A 24,992-nucleotide genomic window follows, 5' to 3' on the forward strand; every position below is an offset into this window, starting at 1 on the left:
AGATACTCACTCAAATAATTCAATATACTGAGCCTACACCTTTCCTACCTATTCCCAGCCCAATACTGACATATTTAGAGGCCACAAGCCTGAATGATTTGGAATAAAAGCACCAGTCCAGTTGTTGAGGAATAGATCCTTCCCCAGACTGGGAATAGTCACCATCCATGTACCCAAACTCAGCATTTTTAGCCTTATTTGGGGCTGTGAAAGTGCAGCAGATGGCAGCACATCTATATTGGAGATCTGACAGCCTTTCTAAGCCCCTCAAACAAGATGTTTATGAATCATCTGTTTGCTGCCAGGCTCACACAGTGGCACTCATATTTATTAAGCTGAGATACTTTAAAAATTACTTTTCAAAAAAGGCAGTTGGACCTACTTTAATTCCAGATTAGAAAAGAAACATAAAAGCCTTTTTTCTTCCCACTTCTGCTATCAACAGAGCCTTCCTAAAAGGAAAGCTTTGCAGGCAATTTCAAGTGTAATTAGTTGACCATAATGGATTGAGCATTACTTTAACAGCTTTCAAAAAACTGTTATGATTCTATGATACTTCAATTTTAGCACAAAGAGTCCATATCTGCTCACAAATATACTTGGAAAAAAAAAAAAAAAAATAAGAGTCCAAGTTAACAAAATCAGAAAAATGTATATTCCTGGGGACTTCAATGGGACACTTTTGCATCTTCAAAGGACTCCCCACCCCTGGAATTGCCCAAGGCCAGGCTGGACAGGGCTTGGAGCAGTCTGGGATATTGGAAGGTGTCCCTACCTATGGCAGGGCTTGGAACTGGATGAGCTTTAAGGTCCTTCCAACCCAAACCACTTTGATTCTGTGACTGTGACACAGATTTATCATAATGGTCAAAGACTTCATACCTGTGCTGTTTATTTTTCTTGCTTTTGTAAAAAATGGCAACAGAAATAGTGACACAAATCTAAAGATATCAACAAAGCCTCCATCTTTCAGTTTCTTTAGTGAAAATACATTCTTTCAAAAATGAAAGCCCAGCCTTTATATGAAGTTAAGTATCAGAGCACTAAAACACCACTGATATGAGGAATTATTCCTGTTATACTTGTTGCAGGCTTCACCTTTTTCATCCCCTGATCATGCACACATCAAACCAGGCAGCCAGGGCTGTTCCACACCTGCCTTCACAGAGTTCAGACACCCTCTGTGACTTCAAGCAGAACCTGCCTGGCTGCTGAGGAAAAAAAAAAAAAAAAACAACTTCAGAAATACCTGTTTAAGTTCCTTCTGTGATTCTTCAACTTTTATCTTCCATTTGCTTTCTTCCTCTTCCACACTCCTCTGTAGCCTTTGTAAAATGCCCTCCTAAGAAGAGAGAGGGATTTGAGAGCTCAGAGCAGAAAAAAGGCAGCTGGAACATCACAGAGGTGACCAGGCATCCCACTTACTGTCTCTGCCAGAACAGATTTGTATTTTTCACACTCCAGCTGCAGCAGGATGTGCATTTCCTCAGCCTCCTTCAACTTCTGCTCCATAGCCTGGCAAAGGAGGAGAGAGACCACAAGAGTCACATCTCAGTGAATGGATTTCAGTTCTGTTCATCTTATTTCAACAAGCTGGCATCACTCCTGGGCAGGTCTATCTTTCCAACCCATGAAAAGACAACAGCAAGTGCAGTGCTCACCTACAACTCTCAATACCCAATCACAAACTTTGAATTACTGAAAAAAAATGTTATCTAAAAAAAGAGAGTGGGGATTTTCAATTTCACACACTCACAATTCCACAAGGTACTTATCAAAGATACAAATGCATTTCTGTAAATATCTAAACAGCTGTGGCTGGCTCATCTCTGCAAGTGCTCAAGGCCAGGCAGGATGAGGCTTGGAACAACCTGGTCTAGTGAGTGGGATCCCTGGGCAAGGCAGGGGGGTGAAACTGGATGATCTTTAACCAAAACCATTCTAGAATTAATATAAAATAATTTTCTTGTGACTTGTCTTGAGAACCTGAAATTCCCAACCCACAGCACAATTTTTAAGATTTATACTGGGCAAATACATCATGCCACACACCAGTTGTCCCATCTTTTGTGCCTACCTTGACATCTTCAGATCCTGAAGCCTCTCTCAAGTATTCTTTAGCCATCTTTTCAAACCCACATATCCATTCACTGTGGCTCTGTTGGGAAATCATTCAGGAAAGGCTCAATAAGCTCAGGAGGGATCAGTGTCTCAGTGCCCCAAGTCCCTGGAGCTCACACACAACCCCATGGTTGTTGTTCAGCCAGTGTCACACACAGCTGGCAGCAACCCAGGAGCACGAGGTGATGAGACACACACAAAGCTCAGGGGGGCCTGGGTGACACAGGACTCCCTGCAAGTGTCAGGGCTCTGCCTAAGCATTTGAAGATTCAAAGGAATCTTTCCCAAAATCCCTGAGCACTTCAAGCAGATGCTGTGTAACTCAAAGAAGGTTGTTTTACAACCTTACAGAAAGTCTTTTTAAAGACTGCTTCATCAGGACACTTACTTTAGCACATTTTGGAACAATTTATAATATGAATATTCAAAGCTTCTGGATGTTATTCACCCCATCCGAACCGCATGAACCCAGGGCATTTTCCCTAAAAGCCACCAAAAATATAAAATTGGAAATCTTTGCTTTGGAACAAAATAAAACCCCCCTAAATTGTATGGAGTGCCACTGAGGCACTGCAGCTCCTCTGGAAAGGCTGGGAATACACAGATCCCCATCGTGCCAGACAGTGAGCAAACACAGCAGGCACAATCCACCCTGAAAATTTACTATCTCACTGAGACACAAGATAGCACAGACAGGTAAATCAGATATTGGAGCATAAAAACCACAAGATATTAACTTTTATTTTGCTCTTTTAACACTTCTTGAAGCAACCTATCTGCAGCTTTGCCTCCCTGTGCAAGTGCAGGCATCACCAGCAAGAGACACTCTCATCCCACTGCAGAAAACCTTGGGATAGAGGGGCTGTGAGGAAACACTCCAGGACTGCCCAGCACAGCAGGAGGCTCAGAAGAGCCACTTCTCTTACCATGTTGGAAGGAAGAGAGACTTTGGGGAAGAGCTTCTGGAGGAGCTGGCGCGTCTCCACCTCGGCAGCTTCCAAGTGCTGCTGCTTCTCCTAAAGCAAGAGGAGGGCACAGGTGAGACTGGCACCACGCTCCCCCACCCGGCAACAGCCTCTCCTCTGCCTACAGCCTCTTACTTAACCCAGGAACTCTTTTTTTCTAAGTCAGAAAGGTGCTAGAGTCTCTAAAATTGCCAGTAAATTGCTTCAGAAATGGGCACTGGATTGCTTCAGAATTCATATTTGTTCTCACTTAAGCTCTTATTTGCTGAAGTTCTCCTCCAATCTAACCTCTTTGTACAGAAATTACACCACTGTTCACTTGTCCACAACACAAACTGCACTATGCTGAGTAACTGCATCCACAGATCACACCAGCCCTGCCACTCAAGTTAAGTGAGCTCCAAATCAAATAGTTTGGTCAATCAACTAATTTTTATGTTATTTAATCCGTACTTTAAAAATAATTTTAGGTGTGAAAAAAATCACTGTAAGGTAATCACATTGAAAGCAGACAATTAAAATCAAAAGGAAATTTTGTGTTAATGCACATTTGAACCAGGCCAAGAAAGTAAGACTTTTAAACATTACTAAAGAGGAAGCCACTTACATCCTCTTTTCCCAACCCTGGATGCAATGGGAAATAATTATTAGAGCTGTGTGATAATCTCCAGGGGTTTTTTTTGTTAGTGCTCTGCAATTTTAAATACCCAGAGCCACAGGCACCACAGATTTGTCCTTCCCTGTATTTAACACTAAAAGCAGAGCAGCCACAGGACACGTTCTTGCTGTGCTTATGGCAGATTGGGTTAGTTAAGCCATACAACACTCAGGCTCCCATTTAAAATGAAATATAGTAAGCCTGAAACACTGAACAGCCAAAATCCTCCACTGATATTTGGGATTGTTGACATCAGAGCTACTGCCTGGCTGCCCTGAGTTTTTCTGCTGCAAGGTACCAGTGGCATGAGCAGGTTGAGATTCAGAGACAGAAACACAAGGGAGACATTAGGTGGTGAGGCTGTGCTAAGTGTGTTAGTTGGCAGCAATTTAGGAGCCACCATGGAGTGGCAAAGGCTGTTTGCTGAAGTTTTCCAGCTGCAAGAAAAAGCAGGCAGGTGTTAGCACACAGTGAGAGCAGGGACAGGCTCCTTGCAGAGCAGAGATGGCTCCAAAACACAGACACACACCCCAAACCAGAGCCCCTCTGCTCCTGCCTGCCTGACTGGTGCTCTGAGAGTTAGCTGGATGCTTTTTTTTTTAGTTCTGCACAGTGGCAATGAACACTGAATCAGGCCCACAGCAAACACAAGCTCCTTTCAAAGAAATTCAAGTATCATTTTGAACATTGGACCAATAGTCGAGCTTCACATGCCTTCAAGCAGGAAATTCACAGCTCTGGGCACATCATTTTTCTGAGAAGCTCCCAGGTTTTCTTGTTGATAATAATTTAGTCCTGGTTCTTCCCAGGTCCAACAGATTTGTTCAAGCACAGCCAAAGCCCAGTAGAAGAAAGCAGGTTGCTCACCAGCACAGCTTTTAATCTGGAGCTCCCCACAAACCAAAAACAATTCACGACAGCTCTAACAATTAATTATGCAAACAGAAATCAAAAGTCAGCATGCCCACAAACTAACCATTAAAAAAAAACCAAACAACCTAAAGACAACAGGAAGAAGCAGAGGTGAAAGTATATGAATGATCCAGAAGAGATTATACTTAAACTGCAGTAAAAGTTAAATGTCTCCATTTCACTTAAAAAATCAGCTGCAGATTTGCTTCTAGCTTAATGCATCATTTCTAGCAGTCAACATTACAACCTTGGCAGTCTTGTTCACTTTGTCCTGCAGCAATTTTTCAGTTGATGCCAATGCTTCCATTGCTTCCCAGTTTTTCTCCCGAAGGTCCTAATCATTTTTAGAAAGAATGATTTCAGTTCAGCCAATATTCAAACTGTTTTCGCTTTTACTTCAGAGAAATATTTTGCATTACATTCCACCATTTGCATTTAAATGCTGGTTACTGCAAGGTGATTTTGCTGGGGAGTATGACATACACTAGCAAAAACAAGTGTCATGTTCAAAGAGTCTGAATGAAAAGTGGGAAAAAAATGCCAATTTCTGCCCAACCTGCCCCCATTTCCAAAACTGATGCAGATGTTACTGCAGAGCATCATCACTACAGCAACCCCACACTTTGACTGCACTTGTAAGAAGAAAGAGGGAAGTTTTCAAAAGTAGTGAGGAACACAGACACCAAACCACAGATTACACAACAGAGTGTTAGGCATGTTGCAGTGCAGAACCCAGCATGGACCCAGGAGACATGGAGGTGTGCATACTGATCCTGCAACCAGACCTCAGCCCAAACCCTCATTTTGGGAACACACAGCTCAGGGTTTGCAGCTCTCTCCCCACTGCACCACAGAAAGCTGGGCTGGTGCTCAGCAGCCCTCCTGGGAGGCTCTGGGATTTCAGCAGTGGTGAGCACATCCCACTGCTCTGTGTCTTTCTTGGCAAGGTCATCAAACGTGTACTCCACAAGGTGTCAACACAACCATGAGAGGCTGAGCTCTGAGAAGAGCAGCCTCACAGCTCCTCTCTAGGAAGGATGGTGGGGCCTTGCAGAGAGGAGATTACAGTGTTTTGGATTTAGATTTAATTTTTTCCAACCCTCAGAGCAAATCTCCTCTAGCAAAGGGCTGTTTTGGAAAGGTTGCATTTTAAATTCATCTCAAGCCTAGCAAGCACCTACACTAGTTTTACTGTACCACTTTATTTGCCCACAATCCTAAGGGCTGTTCACAGGATATCAACACAACATTGGATAAAACTGAGAAAAAGCTGGGACCCACAGCCTGGTGTGCCTTTAGCAGCAGCCAGGCTTTTGCTTGCAGCACAAGGGGTATTCAGACCTTGTGAATCCACAGGAACAGACCTTCTGTTCTACCTTTCCAGCTCATCTCTCTTCTAACACTACTCAGCCTCTTTCTCTCTACTTTATTTCAGCTCTTAAACAGCACTTCTTGCTCAAAGGTTCTCAATATTGCTCTTGTGCGCTTTCCTTAGATTGTCTATTAAGAAATCAAGCTTATTGCCTGGAATTCATTGGATTTTACAGGGTATCAAGGAGAGACAGGTGAGATAAAAACCCTGTATTTTAACTTTCTTCCATGTACCTTAAAAGATAACACTCCCCTGCCCTGCACAGGTAATGCATTACGAGGAAGTAACTCCACAGCTCTGTGATGGAAGATACAATCTTTAATTCCATGTACAAACAACCCAGACTGCACCATCAGCAGCTGTTGTGAAGGAAGGCTCAGTCCTTCACTTCCTTTGGAGCATCAGGATTAGTCACTCTTAGGAAAGGGAAGAGCCAGATCTGAGCACCCTGAAGGTAAAGCTTCCCCCATGTCCACACAACACTCTGTCAGAGCACAGCACCTTTCCTCCTCCCACCCTCCCTGCCCTTGGCAAAGGACATGTTTCTGAGCAGGGTTAACAAGGTTTGAATCCAAATCCAAGAACCTGCTGTGGGGTGTGTCCCCTAGCAAGTCTCCTTCCTCTCATCCAAACAACAAATGGTGCAGGAGCTGACACAACTGTGAGAGTGAAGTCAGGGGTGCTGAGTCACTCCCAAGAGGAAAGGAGTGCCCAGGGACACAGACAGCACACAGCTGCCAGAAACACCCTCTGCAAAATGCCCCAGGCCTCAAGGAGTGCTGGGAACACAGGTTTGGTTGTTTTGGGGGATTTTCTGGGGTGGTGGGGGAAGAATTTCCTTACGTTGTTCTTTTTCCTCTGCTGCTCAAAGGCATTTCTCTGAGAGGCGAGCTCGCTCTGGAGACTGGCAATTTCCTTCTCCTTGCCTGCAACCCTGAATTAACAAAGGCAACCACAAACAAGTCAGGAGACATTGAAGAAATTTCCAGTGAAGCACTGACACCCTTTCCCACACACTAGCTTGCCTTCCCTTCCAGCTCTCTCTGAAAAGCTGTTTTCACTGACTTGGCAGCATTGCCTGCTTCCCACTGCTCCCTGAGCCACTCTGCCTGAGCAAGCCCATTGTAAAGCTGTTGTTTGCCTACAACAGGCATCTGCACACATTTATCAAGGCCATGGAAAGGCAACACATTAGCTGAGGGTAGAGTCAGCCAGCCCACGCCAGTACAGCACCACAGAACAGGCACTGCCTGCTGGATGAGAGTGTTCCCTTTCAAGCACCTAATCCACAATTTGTAAGTCATTTAACTTGAAAGACAAATAATTCTGCCAGCCAAAAATGCATGACAGTGGCAATTTGCTTAGCACAATATAGCATTAGCTTCCACATAGTTATTTAATGTGCTTCAGCCTCACATTATAACACACTTTTACCCCTGAGAGTTTCCCTGGAAGAGATTTCCAGATGATTTTATAATAGGAACAACCCTCTGCTAAACTGAAGTTCCAAGAAAAAAGCCTGTCACTTTTGCTTGAAACACCAACATTTAACTCTTCAGCCATACAGCTGAGCTGGCATGCATTCAAAACAACATCAATCAAGGCTTATTTCTATGGTGGGCACAACATATTGCCAGCACTGTCTGTCTGCAGGAGATTACACCTGAGGATTAGCAGTGTGAGCAGAATCTCCCATGCTCAACTTTTATTAGACAGTAATTTAATTTTTTTCGGTTTTTTACTGGCCACTTCACATACTCTGGTACCGCACATTTGGCATTTATTTCTAAATTTCCTGAGCAATGAAGTGAACTGCATCAATTCTCTAATGCATTCAAGCCCTGGCAGTACTCACACTTGCAGCAGCTCCTCACTTTGGACAGCCAGAGATGCCTACAAAGAGATCAGAGATGTGTTAGGAGCAGAGCAGCAGCAAAGGCAGGATCTGCCTTGTTCTCCAGGCACTGCTGCAACTCTGCACTCTGGGGAAACACAGCAGGCATAACAAAGGGCACAAGGCTGAAAATCCATGTGGTAAAAGCAAGCAGGAATAGATATGCAACAGCCAGAAAAGCTGGCTCAGTGCAACCCAACCCCAAAGGTGTCCCTGGATTTCCATGGGCAGTACAACTCCTGGTTTTCCAGGCCATCTATGCAAGCAACCACCACCCAGCTCTGACTTCACTCACTAACAGTGCCATTGGAAGCTGTACCTGTTTGCAGTTCTCCTGCTTTAATTCCTGTATTTGAGCTTTGAAAGATTCATTTTCTTTTTGCATATCCTGTTGAAAGAAAAAAGCCAATATATACTCATGTATAAATGGAGGTATACACTCACAACACACACACTTCTCAAGACAAGTTTCTATCAAAACTTTACCTGTAACTGTTTTACTTGGTTTGCAATTTCTCTCTCCTTTTCTTCCACCATAGCTTTCAACTTCTTCATTTGTTCTTCCCCTTTCAACCTGCAGAGATGGTTTAGAAAGTAAGGAGAAAGGGTTAAAGTAGGGAAAAAATGTTAAAGGAAGAATTTATGCTAAAATGGGACAGACACTCCAACTGGGATAGAAGATAAACACATTTTATGTGCTGAGGCTGCCTCAGGTACCACACACAGCTGTACCAGAGCTCTGCTGGGACAGCAGCACATCCCAGGAGCTGCTTTGAAGACAGAGCACAGTCTGGCACAGCCTCAGACAACCTTCCTCTGACTTGGAGCAGCCAGACAAAGCACAGAGTCAAAACAGAGGAAAGCCTGGCAGCATTTCTTCATAAAACAGGAGCTGGAGAATTGGCTGCTTCATCTCAGCCTGAAAATGGCACAAACCAGATCTGCTCTCTGCTGCTACCAACTGAGCCACAGGCACTGCAGCCCTTAAACAGGCTGAACAGAAGGAGAAATTAGCACTAGACACAAGAAGCAGCAGCAGTTGCACTGGTTAATAGAGCCCTGGGTGCACATTCCCAGTGTGTGAGCAGCACAGCCCAGGGCAGGGATGCCAGGCACAGCAGCAGCCACCAGCACTAACAGCTTATTTTAGCAAAGCCCATGAAATTCCTGACACCAATTCAAATATTCCAGTTGAAGATAAACTCAATGCATATTCCCAGCAGGCACTTGAGGAATTGCTACTCTGCATACTCACAGGTTCTCCACGTCCTGGACTTGGGATGCAGCAGGTACCTGAAAAAGTAATTCCTGGTCTCATTTTGATGGCACAGTTTTCAAATTAAACAGCAGCTTTTTTCATGAGAAGGGGCAAAACACAGCTTGCAAGACACTTGCCAAAAAAATATCAGGAATTTTGCATCAGGCATTGCTCCAAGAATATCTAAACACTTAATGGATTTCAGAAACAGAGCTTACACCAAGCATCCCAAACTTCACACCAGCCAATTGCTCTCCATTCCATCTTTCCCCTGGGATAAATGCCTGTGTCTAGACATCCACCCAAAATAAAAGTTCAACTCAGTCTCCCTCCTTTCACCATCAACAAAAATCCAAATTGAGCCAGAATACCACCTTATTGGAAAAATTATTCCATTAAGTAACACCTGGCTTTGAGGTTGTCCAGTTATCTGCTCTCAAGTCCAGTGCAGGAAATCAAAAGCCAAAATATTCCATCCCCAGGGAAAGGCAGGAAGGAATCACAGCACAGCCTGACCACTTCAAGAGATGCTGTTACATTCAGTTACAGCCAAAGTTTCTGCATGACCAGCCCTGCAGAGATGCTGCTTCAGCCTGGCAAGGAGGTGGCTGGGACACAGCTGGGACTGTCTGTGAGCTCCAAGGCTTTCAAATCACCAAAGCTCCTCTTTATGCACAGTATCATCCCAGTTAAAACCTCCCAGAACTTGCTACCCATGTAAAACCTGCTTTGGATGAACACAGCTGAACCAGTGGGCTCTCTGCACTGTAAACAGCTTAGCTAAGTAGGATTTCAAACATCTCTAAGTTGAAGCCAATGCAAATCCTCTGTGTAAGCTAGAGGAGAAAAAACAGCTTCCTGTTCAACCAAGCAGCACTCCCAAGCCACATCCACTCTGCAGGCTGTACCTGTTGGAGTTGTTGCAGGTTCTGTTGTTCCAGCTCCTGAACTTTGCTGGTTAATTGTGCAATTGTGTCCTTCTGACCCTTTGGATAGATAAAAAGCAAGGTTAGAATTGTGAATTTATTTTTCCCAGCGAGAAATGCTGCAACAGAACTCATTTCCCTTTAGAATATTAAAGCAGCTTACCTGCAGACATTCTCCTTTGTTAACAATCTCTTTCTCCTTCTCTTCCAATAAGGCCTCCATGGTTTTCAACTGCTTTTCCTTCCCCTTCAACCTGTGCCATGGAACAAACACACAGCATAAACCCCCTGCTCTTTTTTCATCCATCTGAAAATAAAACATCCCATGCTTTGCAGCACCTAACAAAACAGCATCAGTGTTCACAATTCACCTACTAAAAATCAATGTGTGAACACTTCCACTGCCTGGGTTAGCAGGAGATGCCCTTCATCAATGGCATTGCTCATCAAGTGAAAGCAAACTCTGTGCTGACACATTGCAGGGGTTTCACAAATGTGTGCTCTCCTCACCCAAAAATACTTCCTTACCCCCCCACCCAGCTGGGGACACAAGGGACTGACTGATCATTTCCCCACCCTCACAGCTCAAATATTACCAAAGTAGGTTTCACACTATGCCTTGCCTACATCCCTCCATCCTGACTTGGATTTAAGGGGTGCACAGGGCAGATCAGACATTACCAACTGCACTTACAGAGTCTGAAGTTCTTTGACTTGTGATGTTATTGTCACCTAAAGAAAATAATCAGCACTTCAGTTCAATGCACGTGAAAAAGGCACATAAATGCTAAAAATTGCTCTATGAAGAAACAGGTAAAAGCTATCAGACATTATCAAAATAGGCACCATTTACTGCAATAAGCATAAACCCACTTTTTTTAATTACAAGGCACCAAGTGTCTCCAACTATTTACATTCCCCACGTTTAAAATGTGACTTCCAGAGCAGCAAAGGAAACAGTGCCAATGGGAACAACAAGCAGGCCCACAGGAGACACAGAGGAAGAAGCAGAGAGTGACTGTGACCAACATCTCTCTGGCAGCTGCAGCTCCAACCACAGAGACCATCCCTGGCCATTGATACTTTTGCATAAGGAAGTGCTTTTTGGGTGCTCTCTGAAAACTCAGCACTCCCTTAAATTCCCATTCTGAGGCTGAATATGGATGGAAGACATAAGATTTAGTGGGAATTTAGTGGGTGTGTGAAAGCCTGACACTGGTTATCTGTCAATCCTCTACCACAACATGGCAGGAGTTTGAGATTCCCAAAAATCTCTCTTCTGCTTGCAGGAGACCAAAAGGTGCACAGACACATCACCTTTGGAGCAAGCATCCCTCACAGAGCATTCCAGAAACAGCAAATCTAAACTGCTTTTCTTTTTCTGGACTCTAACAGTTCCAGGGAAGGAAATACACACAAATAACTCCCTCAGGTCCTGGAAATTTGCTTTGGAGGAAAAGCCCAAGACGGAAACACATTCTGTGAAGCTTTGCCTAAAAAAGGACAAAACTCTAACACTGAGAAGGGGGTGACATGCTGGAATGCAGCTAAAGGGACTGAGAAAAAGTGCAGACCAAAAAGACAGCCCACACAAACAAGCAAACTTCCTGACAGCAGGATGGATTAAGCTGCCTGCACAATGGGCTCCCTAAGGAAACGTGGGTTTCCCTTGTTTTGGATGCCAGACTGCAATCATGCCAAAGCAGCCCATACTCCTCCATCCCTGCATTCCTGACAGCTAAAGTAAAACTGACTGTGCCCAGACTGAACTCTTTTTGGGCACTGGGAAAAAAAAACAGTTCTTGGTTTACCTAGAAACCAGATAATATCTGGGTCTGTAGTATTGCTCCAGCAATATGGAAAGGCCAACAACAGCAGCAGTAATCTGAAATTTCCAAGTTGCCAGCCCCCAAGGATGTCCCAGGATTTCATGTTTACTGCAGGGACAGTGTGCACAGGGAGAGCTAATGTTGCAATGCATTAAGCTACAGCAATTCTTGCCAAATTTCATAGTAATGGTCCAAAAAGCTCTGGCTTCCAGAGGTGTGTGGTTTCTGAAGGACAGCATTACTTATCCTACATTTTTATGGCTTAATATCCAAGCTCCAGCATTAAAAAGTTCCTTGCCCTATGACATTCACCAGTGAAACAGAACACACTAGAACAGAAACAAGTGAGCAGTACATCCAAGGCAAGGCTGGTTCACACTGCTGGCACTAAAGAATTTTACCTGTTTTTCCATCTCAAGCTGGGAATTTCCTACTTCTTCTTTCAGAGCCTCTATTTCCTGTGTCAAAGCCTTTTCAATGACAAAACAAGACAGGGTTGGACAATGGAAACACAGAAACGCCACAAAAATGGATGCTACAAATTGATCACTGTAGAATGCCATGCAGTAACAAACAAATGTGGTTGTGGCATCAACACAGAAAGGAAGGCAGGGACTGCACAAAGATACCTGAACAGTCTTCTCCTTGCTTGCTACTTTTAGGATTTCAGCTTGGAGGAGTTCTTCCACTGATTTTATTTTTCCATCCTTCTCGTGGATCCTTAACAAGAGCAGAGAAGCAACATTAGCTGGCTGAAAAGCATGTGCTACTCAAGGAAATACACAAAATTTGGTTCTGCTATCACATCACATCCCATCACCAGCCTCAGGGATCCACAGTGGGACCAGGAAGAAGGAACAAAGAGGAAGAGTAAGACTGGGACTAGTGCAGAACCACCTGGCTTTATATAACCAACAGTTTACAAGCTAAATCAATATATTACAAACAATTCAAATTAAGATATCAGGAGTGCCTGGAATGACACACATTTAAAATCAGCCTTCACTGGACATTCCAGCAAAGTATTTATCAACTTAAAACACACACACAAGGGACAGCCCCACTCCTTTTTAAGTGCCTACTGAACAAAAATGATTATCTGACAAATCAGAGCAATTCCTCATCTAGTCAAAGCCAGGTTTATGAAATTAACTGCTTAGCAGAGGAGCAACTGGATTTTCAGCAGGTATTGATCCAGTGTGACATGTTTCAAAAATGAAAATGCTTCCTGCCACACACACACACTTCACCCAGTTAAAAGCCAATGATTTCAGGGAAGCAATACACTTGTAGTCATGGAATAAGGACATAGAGAATTAACAGTCAGAAATTAAATCTGTGCAGTAACTTACACTTTCTGCAGTTCCTCCACCAGTGATTGGAAGGAAACCTGTTAAAAAAAAGAGCTTCATCTCAGGAAAACCAGAACAGAGCAAAACAATCTGTGAATGTTGAGGGGTGAGGATAGGGAGCTGGAGCTCTCTGGCACTGATGAACTATGTAGCAGCCTAATGATTTTATTTATCTGGCTGCTCCTGAGAAAATTAGCTGTCAGTCTCTAGTTCCTGGCAAACCAAAAATACTAAGCTTGCTGCAAGTTCCAGGAAAACAAAAGCAAACCCACATCATCATTAGCAGGAGAGGGTGAGGTTCAGGACCAGCATTTCATCAGCTACCCATTAATACTGACACTACTGCACATCTCTTCAGGGTCACTGTGCCTCCCCTCTCCCATAAATGATTTTTCTAGGAATTAATTGCCCTCCTGAGGTGCTCAAGCAGAGCTGGATGTCAAGGAAAGGCACTTCCTGATCAGCACATCAAAAGTGACAACACTGTGACAGTGCCAGTGATCAGACTGGAGAAGGGGGACAAGTGACACCTGCAGAGTGTGGACTGACACTGGGGAGCTCCAACATCCACCACGAAGCTGAGGCAGTACAAGCTGCTGCCAGCCATGCCTGTTGCTCCAGGCTTCTGCAAAACGAGATCCACAGCCACTTCAGAGCATGGCAAACTGAAACCAGCCAGCACTGACTGGATCCTGCACATCTGCCCTGCTCCTGACACTTCTGCAAAGGAAATATTTGACAGAAGCATCAGCTCCCAGACCAACGCTGAAAGAAAACAGGATGCTTTGCCAACAGGCTTCAAAGGCATCTCCACCTTCTTCCCTTGACTTTTGCAACCACAGCAAGATTCTTTCAGATTGAGTTTAGGTGTAATAAAAGTTTTAGATGAAAAGTACTACCTGCTCAGATTGCTGAATCTGCAGGCTTTGAAGTTCTTTCCTCAGAGATGAATTTTCTGTTCGCAGGGCCTTTGAAAGCAGACACATAGATAATGAAAGCCTCATTTGTGGGGGAAAAGAGGGTTAAGCTTGACAGAAAAGTAATTTCAGAATAAGTGAAAGACTTTGAAAGTCTGAAAAAGAAACCCCCCCACCCCAACTCTGCAGCTCTTGGAGCCAAAGTATTTTACAGGCTAATTATTCACCAGGGATAACTTGGAGTGGGCACTAATTTATAGCAAATTAGAGCCCAACTATAGAGCAAGGTGGGAATGCTGTAACTGAGCAGAGAGGTCAGAAAAATAAATGTAACAAATCATGTTACAGACCATCTTTTGGACAGCCCATTTATTTATATATTACATAATATTTGGATTCTCACAGACAGGCTTCTCACCACTATGAGAATACAAATAAAATTTATAAAACACCATGGGTTTTAACAGTCTAGATCCTACTCTAGAGTCAATAACATCCAAAATATGTAAGAATTCAAAGATGCCTTTGTACAGAAAGGCACTACAAGAATAAAAATCACATAATCTAAACATCACTGTCAGCATTATTAAAAAATTGTAAAATATTATTTCAAACAAATAACTTGCAAAATACCACCACCCTTGGAGGGATTTAAAAGCCAGGTGGATGTGGCACTTGGGGATGGGGCTCAGTGATGGGCTTGGCAGTGCTGGGGAATGGCTGGACTCAATGATCTCAGAGGGCTTTTCAGCCTAAAGGAGTCTGTGATGAGCTCACAGCTTTGTCTGCTCAGTAACTTCAGGGTTCACAACCCCTCCCCAGCACAGGGGTGTCAACAGTGCTGGAATTCAGGCACCTTAAGAAATGGAACACTGTCTTGGATATGCCCAGGTGGACACAGTTTTCCAGCAAGAGCCAGCTCAAAACAGGGATTTCTGTACTGGCTCTCCAAGCTTCTCATCACTATCTTCTTTATAAGTGAACAGGAAGGAAATAACTTTATCACCATCCCAGAAATGTCACTAGTTTATAATCCATTTAACCCTTCAGATTATCAACTAAGCCAAAAAGAACAGGAGTTTTATAACACCAAGTTTTTACAAAACACCCTTTCCTAAAGGGAGATTAAACCAGATGTACAGCTCTAGAAATATATTCCCATTACTCCAAAGGGCATCCTAACAAAATCTGCCCTAGACTAAGCAGGGAGAAGCATTTATTCCACCCCACTGATGCTCATGCTTAGTCTATCTTACAGAAAAGATTTTAACCTCATCTCCACCAGGTGCTTTTCCTATTCAGAAGGAATTTAGACTGAACTATGAGCACTCCAACATTCACTTTGCACAAGAGCACTTAATCTCTACTTCCCCATTAAAAGATAATATGAGGGATTTTACCTTCAGCTCCTCCTCTTTAGTAGCCACCTGGATGAGTCCTGCCTCAAGCAACTCTTCAACTGTCTTGATTTTATCATCCCTTTCTCTCATGCTGAAAAAGCAAGAGTGAAAATTAAGAAAAAAGAGAGTTTAACTTTGAAGGCAGTTAGCTATGAACAGTTATCCACCAAAATCTTTATTTTAGCCTCTGATTAAAAACAAACAAAATTTCTTACCTTTTTTCCATCTGCTCTATCAAGTCTTTGTTTGTCTAAGAAGAAAAAACATATAAGGCCATCATTAATTGGATCAGTAATGGTTTGGGATTTAAAAACCAAATAATTGGAAAGCACCAACTTCACCAGAAGCTTGGTTACAACACTAATCCAGAAAACAAAACAAAGTAGGGGGGAAAGTCCTCATGGCATATGTGTGTAAAACTGATGCTGGAAAGAAGTCAATCCTTCAGGGGAGGGACAGATCCAGCCCAAATGCCTTGATGGTTTTACACTGATGAACTTGCAGCCAGCTTAAAAACCTGGCTCTTTGAGCATTTCTCAGAACCACAAGCTCCACCTGAGGCTCACTCAGCACAATTATTATGATCTCTCAACATCACCACATTGTGAGAGACCATATGGGAAACATAAACCAGATTCTAAGAAAAACCACCTCCAGTCTTTCAGACAGGACACCAGATCAGCCAGGCCCAGGGGAGCAAGGGCTGCAGATCTGGTTCTGCACCACAGCAAAGGGAGCAGCTCCAGACAGGGAGCTCCTGCCCAGCATGAGTACAGGAAAAGTGTCCTGCCAGTCTTCTTCCAGTGTTTCAGGAAGTTTTCTCATTCCACAATGGTGCAAAGTCAGAGATGTTCATATGGGCTCTCCCAGCAAACATCCCAAAGGAGATGGAGCTGAACAACTCAACAGCTTTGAACCTGCAGCATCCTGTGAGCACCAGCCTGGCTGCAGCAGGTGAGCCCAGGGCAAAAATACGGAACAGGAGGCAAAAGACATGACAGTGGAAAGAGTTTTCTATTTCCAAAGGTCAGAGTGGCTGCAGAAATAAGTTCTTGCTTCTGTTAAACTATATGAGTCTTCAGGAGTGGGAAAAAAAAAATCTAGATTTTGTTTGGACACTCCTGACTACGTCTACAAGACAGTCACATCTGCCTTACTTGACCCTCCATGGAAGAGAAAATACCTAAAAAAGCATCAGGTTTTGACATCAACCACCTCAGCCTACAGCCAGGCTAAGAAAAAATACTGAAGAAATCAAAAGCACTGAAGAAATCAAAAGCACTGAAGATACTTGATAAAAGCTCAGCAAATACTGGCTGTACCTGTTCAGACAAGAGAGTCTGCAGCTTCTGAACTTCAGCTTGCAGAGCAGAGTTTTGATCCTTCAGAACCTGGAAGAAAATTGAGGCATTTTATCAGTTCAGACCTGCAGAGCCTAAATACAGCTTTTCCATAATGGCAAAGAGGCAATTAAATAGCACAGAAGTCATTAGAGACAGTTCTTTGGAAGCTTCAAGACTACAAAGACTCCTCTCCTTCTCTGTCTTGCTTTTCTCTATTATAAAGGACAAAAGTATTGTCCTTATGTTCCCATGAGAAATTCAGCTGTTACCATCTTTATTCCCTGGCAGAGAATCACACAGTACCAAATGTGAGAAGCTTGGAAAAAAACACATTTTCCTCCTGAAGAAGCATCAGCATCATTTTCAGATTTGATAACTGCCTCTGATAAAACACTCATCTGGCAAAGTAAATGGTCCAAGATCCACTTTTCTGAGTTCCCTTCAGCTGCCTCAATGCACAGCAAGGAATTGTTTGCACAGGTCCCACACTTGGTCCCACTGAAGGCTGGGAAGAGGTGGATGGGGAGGACAAACAGACTTTGCCTCTCCTCCTGCATTCCTGCTCCATACAATGGTCACAGCAGCCCTTACAGACAGTATTTTAAAATCCTCCTTTATTACTGATTTTTGTCTTTTTAAAGACTTGCTTGGTGCTTTACAAAATTGAAAAGCAGGACATGTGCTCTGTGCCCCAGCTCCAAAGCCTTACAGGGAAAACACAAGCAGGAAGGGACAGCAACAGTGAGCATTAAATGCATTGCTCTGTTTTGAACCTGGCTTTTCCCTCTCTCATGTGCCTAGGAAAAAAAAGCAGCACTTCCTTAGGTGGAAGCATTTAGAACAGCACTGGTCTGGTTTCTGTTTGGGATCAAAGAGAGCAGGAAGGAGAGAGCAGCAGTGCACATAATATTCATGCTGAGAGTACACTGTGGATTTCTGCACCATCATCATGATGATGATCTGCATTCAGCTCTCTATTCACTTCCCAAGAACTGCTGGAAGTGCCTGCAGGTGATTTTTGCCATTACTGACACTGAACTGATTACAGCACGTAACCATTCACAACACCTCCAAGGCCTTTTTCCTGGGAAACAGTTACTACAGAAACCATCACACTAACAGGATGCTCACATTCCTTCTCACATTCATTTTCACCTCACCTACCATTTCATAATGTTCCACCACACTGAAAGCTCTGACAGTGTCACTAACTTGAGACCTGCCCACTTACCCCAGCCTGCCACCTCTTCCCACACTGTTGATGCACCTGTGACCCAGCACACACTTCACTGAAGATTCAGTCAACAGCTTTATCCCAAAAATCAACTGAAATTGTACTTTGTTTCCTACTTCATTAACTGAACAAACTTCCTTCCTCTTATCCTCTGACAGTTTAGAGAAACTATAGAGCCTTGGCAAGGGACTCTCATCAAAACCTCTTTGAAAGAGTCACTTTAATACAAGAACCAAGTTTATTACCTGCTTCAAAGGGCTCCAGGAGAGACTCCAGAGGCTTCTCCTACAAAAGCATCCTGCCTCTGCCACTGCCCACTCACTCTGTTCCTCACTAGCAAACTCACCAAGGTGACAGTGGGAGGTTCAGAGGGACTGACCTCACACCAGAAACATCAGAGGAGCAGCAGCACCCACCATGGGCTTTAAAGGAGTTGAGGGGATGGAGTCAGCACCTCTCTTGGGAAGCAGGGCTGTTTCTAACAGCTCAAGTTCAGAAGAAAAAGGCCAAGGTGGCAGAGGGCAAGGAGGAATTAAGCTGCTGTCTGCACACACCACCCAGAAACAAGCAGCAGCTTTGCTGTGCAGATCCCAGATGTCAGAACAAAAGCTTCAGCAGTTTAGCTGCAGCCTTATGAGAAAATGTGGAAAGAGGCAGAGTTAAAATAAGCATTTTTACATTTGCCTGGCAGAAAACAGAGGCTTGGCATGATCTGAGCAACAAAAGCTCCAAACAAAAGCACCAAGGCCTTGAAAGACACATTTGCAGGTGGAATGCAGGGAAGTCACAACAGTTTTTACTGTACAACCTCCTCCTGCAGAATTCAAAGCCCTCTCTCTCCACAACTGCAAACACTGCATTTAACTTGTGCTGTCCCACCTCTCACTCTGCTGCTACTACTGTGATATCCCACATTGCTCCTGCCTTACAAGCACAATACTGTAATTTACCTAAGTACCCAAAGGTCAGTTTTATTTCACTGTCCTACAGTTGCTCCACAACTTACTGAAAAAAAAGCACAAAACCACCTGTTCTGTATCTTACCTTGAATTCTTCTTTTGTGCTCGAAATCTGAGTGAGTTCTTCTCGGAGCTGATCTTCAAGAGTTCTTATTTTGTCATCTTTTATGTGAATGCTGAGACACAGCAGAACAGTTAAACATGTTTCCCCATCCAAGTCTTACAAAAAGCATCATTGAAAGGAACATAAAAGACTGATAAACATTGTTTATCAAATCCCAGAGCTATTTACCTTTTCTGCATCCTTTCCAGCTCATGTGCAGCAGCAGCCTAGATATAAAGAGGATTAACACAGACTTAGGACACATCACATGATTCAATCAACCTTTCATTCCACAATATTAAAAAGCTAGAACAAGTCATTTGGCATCCCATCACATGACTGAAATCAAGAGTGAAAGGGGTGAGCTTGTCTTCATGCACTTTTACACCACCAATCTACAAACATGTAATTATACAAAGGGAAGACCATCTCCAAGAGATTCATTTGACAACTGGGATTATCTCTAATTAAACACTTCATTTCCACTCCTGCAATGAACAGGCCCCATAGCAGCAACACAGGGACAGCAGTTTGTTTGGCTATAAAAACATCTCTGTGGTGAGGCAGGAGGAGCTGTGGGCTTTGGGGGTTTTTTGGGGGGATGTTTATGAATCTTGTATGTAAATCCAGGCAGCTGTGTTCACTCCTGTGAGGTGTCCAGCACTCTACACCTGAAAATCTAAACCAACCAAGCAAAATGCTTCAGTAACTTGGACATCCAAGTACAAGACTCTGCTGGTGAAGGAGGGGGAAGAATTAGGACTCCCACCAGCCCTAAGAACTGCAGGGAATCAGATATTAGCCCAATCCGGAAGCCTCACACCATTAATGTGCTTAAGCTGAGCTTGCTTAAAGCCAACAGATCTGCATTTGCATTTATGACAGAATAGGTACTGGGAAGGGAGGAAAATCAAAACAACTGCTTTACCTGTTCATTTGTCAGAGCCTGTAACTTCTGTACTTCTGATTTCAAGGAGAGGTTCATATTCTGTAAGACCTGAAGGGAGGAAAAAAAGAAAATGTATTTGCAGGTCATACACAGATAGTCTTTCACTCTCCAGGGTGAAATTTCAAGAGGATTTTTTGAAGGAAAATCCTCAAGTTTCTTTATCAACAGCCTTCCCAGCATCTATCACTGGCCTTGCCCAGAAGAGCAGACCTGTAGCTGAAAATGCTGTTTCTAGACCCAAAGACTGCAGCCTGGGGGGCTTCATTCTGTACATGCAGCCAGTGAGCCTCTCCCTGGATCAGCTGGCAATGGCACAGGCTTTTATTGTACCTTGAGCTCTTCCTCCTTGCTGGTTAAGTTGGCACGTTCACTGCCTAATGAGTCCTCCATCTGCTTTATCTGTTTGTCCTTCTCTGCAATCCTGCACAAGGGAGGAACAGTGACACATCAGTACAGAGGATGTGGATGGAAGCATCAGGCTAAACCCAAAATACACCCTGGCCCTTTAGTCCAGCTCCTGCTCCAAATCCTGCTGACTGCACACTTTGGGTCCAAAAGCTTTTCCATTTTAAATGCTGTCTGCTTGCCAAAAATTTTATGAGACATTCCCTAGCTCTGAAACACAACTACCACCCCATGTCCCACAGGGAGAAACCTCCTGGCACAGCCCCAGAGCCCAAATAATGGCAATTCTCACGGTCACACACATTCCTGCACGCTGCACTGCCCCTGCACAGGCAGGGATAAACAACAGGGGAGATGCTGCTTTCTCTGAAGCTCAGAGTGCAGCACACTCCAAACCTGAGGCCAGGCATGGAAGGGAAATCCATAGGAAGCAGTTTCCCAGCTCCCAAGTTGATCTCATAAGAAGTTAAAAGCACAGACAGCAACATTTCCTTCACCAGTCCCTCCCATACGCTCTGCACGTGAGTGGAGGGAAGGTGGCAGGCACTGAAAGTCAGCAACACCTCCCAGATCCCAGAGGAAATAAATGGATGCTCACACTTTGTGAAGTTCTTCTGCCAGGACTGAAGCTGAGGTCTGCAGGAGGGAAAAAAAAACAAAAAACAAATAACTGGAAGTTAAAGCAAGTCAAAGAATCCTCATCTACCCTGAGCCAGGAATAGCATTTGTCTGGTTATTTTAAACTGGCCCAAGATGCTTCCAACTATTTCCTGGCTAAGGAACATTGAAGGAATACCAGCACATACCAATGTCCCTTCCCCTCTGGCCTGATGCAACATGAAGGGAAAAAAGACCCCTATTATTTGCCCTTCACTAGATTCAAACAAGCCATAAGCCTCAACCAGCACCCAGCACTTCCCTCCCAGGAACCAAGAGCTTTATGGGACATTCTGCTGACAAACACTCACATTAAAAAAAAAACTAAATTTAAAAAAAAAAAAAAAAAAACAAAAAAAACCACAAACATCACCTGCACAGTAACAGCATCCCAAAATCAGCAAGTGGCACTTTCTTTCCCTCTGGAAAAAGCCTCTTAAACTGTCACACACAACAGGGCAAGGGAGACCCACCACACTGGTTTTGAAGGCCTCAAGGGACCTCTGCAGACTGTGGCAGAAATTCCATGTTCACAATTCCAGTCCCTCTTAATAACTAAAAGAGTTTCATCACTCCTGATACCCAGAGCAAAATACAGCCCCAACTCACTTCTCCAAAGTGTTATTTTCACACCCACTGTCCATGGTTAAAAACATCCCTGAGTTTTCATGGCCAGTTGAAGCTACCTGGGGAAAGCACACTCCTCCAGAACCCTCCCTGGGTAACTCAGAGCTAAAAAGTAAAATTTCCTTAGGAATTTATTTCTGAAGCCCTTAAAGGGATGAGAGGAGCAGGCCATGAAGATGCTGTAAATCTAGAGTGGCTCTTCCTTCACTACTCTCCCCACCCAATGGGTTAAAGCTCTTCAAGCAAAGCCAGATTTTCAGCCTGACGTTGAATTTAATCAAATTTCATCAAGCACATCCATGATTAAAAGAAGGCAGAACCCAACTGCATAGGAACAGGCTCCACTTGTGTCCCCAAAGCCTTTCTGAGCTGATTTCTGTGACCTTCCTCTACATGGAGGCAACTCCAGTGATCTTGAGGCTTTACACAGTGTTTACAACCGAAATAATGTCTCAAATAAACCAGTCAAACCAAAATTTTAAGGATTAAAATAACTGAGAAAGGCATTGTTCAGGTTTGGTGGGGTTTTCATGTAGTTTTATTTTTTTTTTTTTTTTGCTTTTGCACAGAAATCAGCACTAAAATGAAGAGACAGCTTGATACAGGAGCTACCACAAGGGAAAAAGCACAATCAAGTGGTTCACAGAAGGACTGCAGAAAGACCAAAAGAACCACAAGACAGAATTGTAGACATGCAAAGCTACAGGAAAAAAAAACATTGAAAAAGGTACTATATCCTTTAGTTACAAATGAAAGCCATTATGGGAGGAAATAAGTGGGTTTTTCCCCCTCAAAAAAAAAAAAAAAAAAAAAAAAAAAAGCAGCTTGAAGTTTTAGAAAGTTTAAGGAACATTAGAAAAGAAGATGCTAACAAGTCTCTGCTTTCAGCATTAAATCTCATACCCAGCTACCAAAAGTCTTACTTTTAATGAAAGTTCACAAGTCATGACTACAAAAGAAAGTCTGAGAACATGCTGTACCTGGGCTGCCATTTGTGAATGAAACTTCTGAAGCTGAGCATTCAAAGCATCATTCTGCTCTATCAGCTCCTTGTAAGAGAGCACAGAAAGAAAAGCAGGCTGAGATCTGCAGCTACTCCACTTTTGCTAGGATTAGCTTTTAGCCATGATTATGTTAGTAAGAACAGTTCAGCATTTACATGTCAGACACTTTACAAAAGATGCTGGTTTTTATCTCCCCACTACAACCAACCAGCTGGAGTGGAAGCACCAGAACCTGTTCTGTATCAAGGAAAAACATTCCCTGCTCCACCACAATCCACTTGGTTTCCCTGAAGTCCTCAAGAGCTGTGTCCATGCTGCCTCTCAGCCCCTGATGCCAGGAGAAGGGAGATCACACAAACACCAAAGGTCCATGGCTGCTCTCCCAGGGTGTTCCCCAGACCCTGGAGCATTTCACAGCTTGGGAAATGGGGTCAGCACCTCTTCCTGACCTGCCCCAAGGCTTCTCAGCTGGGAGGTGACCCCACACCTCCTCAAAGCACCACACACAAGGTCTCACTTCATAAACAAGGCTCTTCCATCCTTTATTCAGTAGGAAAGCTTTACTAAAGCAGCATTTCAGGGATATTTCTGTGTTTCCACAGACACAAAGTGAAAGGAAAAACCCCAAACCCTTAAAACACTAGAGGAATACTACCTGCACTTGCATTTGCATGGAGTCCTCCTCAGTAGCTCTCTTTTGCTCAGCCTCCAATAACTGCAGCATCCTCTGCTCCAGCTGCTGTTTTGACACCATTGTATCAGTAAGTTTACTGTGCAAGCTCTGGATTTCATTGTCTTTGGCCACAAGCTTATTCTGCACATCTGTAGCAGAAACGTCAGGATTTTAATTCAGAAGTCAATATTTAACTTTGGGGGAGATCATTTTCACTGTAAAAGGGGAGGCTGATTAGGAGCCTCACTCCAACAAGGTTCAGCTCCCCCACCAGCATCCAGATTACCTGGGATCCCAAAACACTTCCCCAAGGGTGCTGAAGCAGGCTTGACTTCACCTGAGTTTTATTTAAGACTTTTACTCAATAATGCCCTTTTTTCACAAATTGCAACAGCCAGTTGACTGCAGTAAGGATTATGTGGGAATTTTGTGATACGTGCCTTGTTGTGCTGCTTCATGTTCTGCTGTTCTTTTCCTGAGATAAGCCTGGATTTCTTCCCATCTTCTCTCTGCTTCCTGCTGCTGGACCTTCACATTGAAGAAAGACTTGATGAGAAGAAGTCTAACCTTTAATTTATTTTTGAAGCATTCAGAGTGCATCTCCTCTGTGCTATTCCCAAAACATATGGCAATAAAGTGAAATTGTTTCTTGCTTCCATTAGGGCACATGAGAGAGACAGAGTGCTCTGTAATCCTCCTCCTAGACAAGTTTAGCCTATTAATTTGAAAGGCAAATTGTGAACAGGATTTCATTATAGACTCTTAACAGAATGGTTTCTGTAATATGAAAATGTAGCATCTTTGCCCTGATAGTTCAGAATTAACACCAGAAGCCAGACCAGCCAAGCATCACATAAATCTGCATTCAGTAATTAAAACATCTCAGCTCTAGATAGCAATTCTCCACCTGCCAGGGCAAAAGGAAGGGAGAACTTCTGCTATGTAAGATTTAATTGCAAATACTGAAGAAATCATGAGCTCTGGATTGACATTTTCACCTGAAAACACTTTCTCTTCTTAAATAAAAAAAAAAAGCAAAATACTTTTTCTTCCAAAGAAACAAAAAAGAAATTCATTCAGAAGCCTGCCCACTTACATTTTAACTCTTTAAAATTTTAAAAGCTCTTAAAAATTAAGCATATATTTAAGCAACAGTATGTAGCTTCAAATAAAAGCCACACAAGGGCAGTGCCATCTGGATGAATGGCTTTGAAGTATAAACTCCTATTGGAATTGTACTCTCACAGAAAGCAAAGTAAAAAGCTTAACTGGTGATGTTGAAAAGATATTTACCTGGAAGGTAAGTTTCACTTCTCAGGGAGGTCTGTAATCACTCAAACCCCAGTGCACTGAATGGAAACATTAAACAAACCCCAAGGCTGCCTGAGCCCATCTGAAACCAGCAGCTAAAGCAATTCCCACACGCCTCACATC

The 24,992-nt window shown here is 43.4% G+C and overlaps 1 protein-coding gene across 18 annotated transcripts in view; it reads right to left on the reverse strand.

Moving 5' to 3' along the window:
- KTN1 (kinectin 1) overlaps positions 1-24,992 on the reverse strand; it is a 73,760-nt gene that overhangs the window by 10,795 nt on the left and 37,973 nt on the right. For 5 of the 18 annotated variants that reach the window (XM_056492813.1, XM_056492807.1, XM_056492809.1 and 2 more), the window contains 28 exons: positions 23,999-24,086; positions 23,541-23,707; positions 22,862-22,930; positions 21,196-21,233; positions 20,523-20,613; positions 20,172-20,240; positions 19,433-19,470; positions 19,226-19,316; positions 16,927-16,995; positions 15,820-15,854; positions 15,605-15,695; positions 14,187-14,255; positions 13,288-13,325; positions 12,565-12,655; positions 12,337-12,405; positions 10,801-10,838; positions 10,270-10,360; positions 10,089-10,166; positions 9,178-9,215; positions 8,409-8,496; positions 8,242-8,310; positions 7,884-7,921; positions 6,872-6,962; positions 4,904-4,990; positions 3,048-3,137; positions 2,078-2,158; positions 1,426-1,515; positions 1,250-1,342 (listed from right to left, as the gene is read on the reverse strand). In XM_056492813.1, the coding sequence (XP_056348788.1) occupies positions 1,250-1,342; positions 1,426-1,515; positions 2,078-2,158; positions 3,048-3,137; positions 4,904-4,990; positions 6,872-6,962; positions 7,884-7,921; positions 8,242-8,310; positions 8,409-8,496; positions 9,178-9,215; positions 10,089-10,166; positions 10,270-10,360; positions 10,801-10,838; positions 12,337-12,405; positions 12,565-12,655; positions 13,288-13,325; positions 14,187-14,255; positions 15,605-15,695; positions 15,820-15,854; positions 16,927-16,995; positions 19,226-19,316; positions 19,433-19,470; positions 20,172-20,240; positions 20,523-20,613; positions 21,196-21,233; positions 22,862-22,930; positions 23,541-23,707; positions 23,999-24,086 (2,085 nt within the window). The remainder of the gene's footprint in view (positions 1-1,249; positions 1,343-1,425; positions 1,516-2,077; positions 2,159-3,047; positions 3,138-4,903; positions 4,991-6,871; positions 6,963-7,883; positions 7,922-8,241; positions 8,311-8,408; positions 8,497-9,177; positions 9,216-10,088; positions 10,167-10,269; positions 10,361-10,800; positions 10,839-12,336; positions 12,406-12,564; positions 12,656-13,287; positions 13,326-14,186; positions 14,256-15,604; positions 15,696-15,819; positions 15,855-16,926; positions 16,996-19,225; positions 19,317-19,432; positions 19,471-20,171; positions 20,241-20,522; positions 20,614-21,195; positions 21,234-22,861; positions 22,931-23,540; positions 23,708-23,998; positions 24,087-24,992) is intronic. The other 13 variants (XM_056492810.1, XM_056492815.1, XM_056492817.1 and 10 more) reach the window with 5 other exon arrangements.

This window comes from Oenanthe melanoleuca, chromosome 5, assembly GCF_029582105.1.
Source record: "Oenanthe melanoleuca isolate GR-GAL-2019-014 chromosome 5, OMel1.0, whole genome shotgun sequence".
NCBI classification, from domain to species: domain Eukaryota; kingdom Metazoa; phylum Chordata; class Aves; order Passeriformes; family Muscicapidae; genus Oenanthe; species Oenanthe melanoleuca.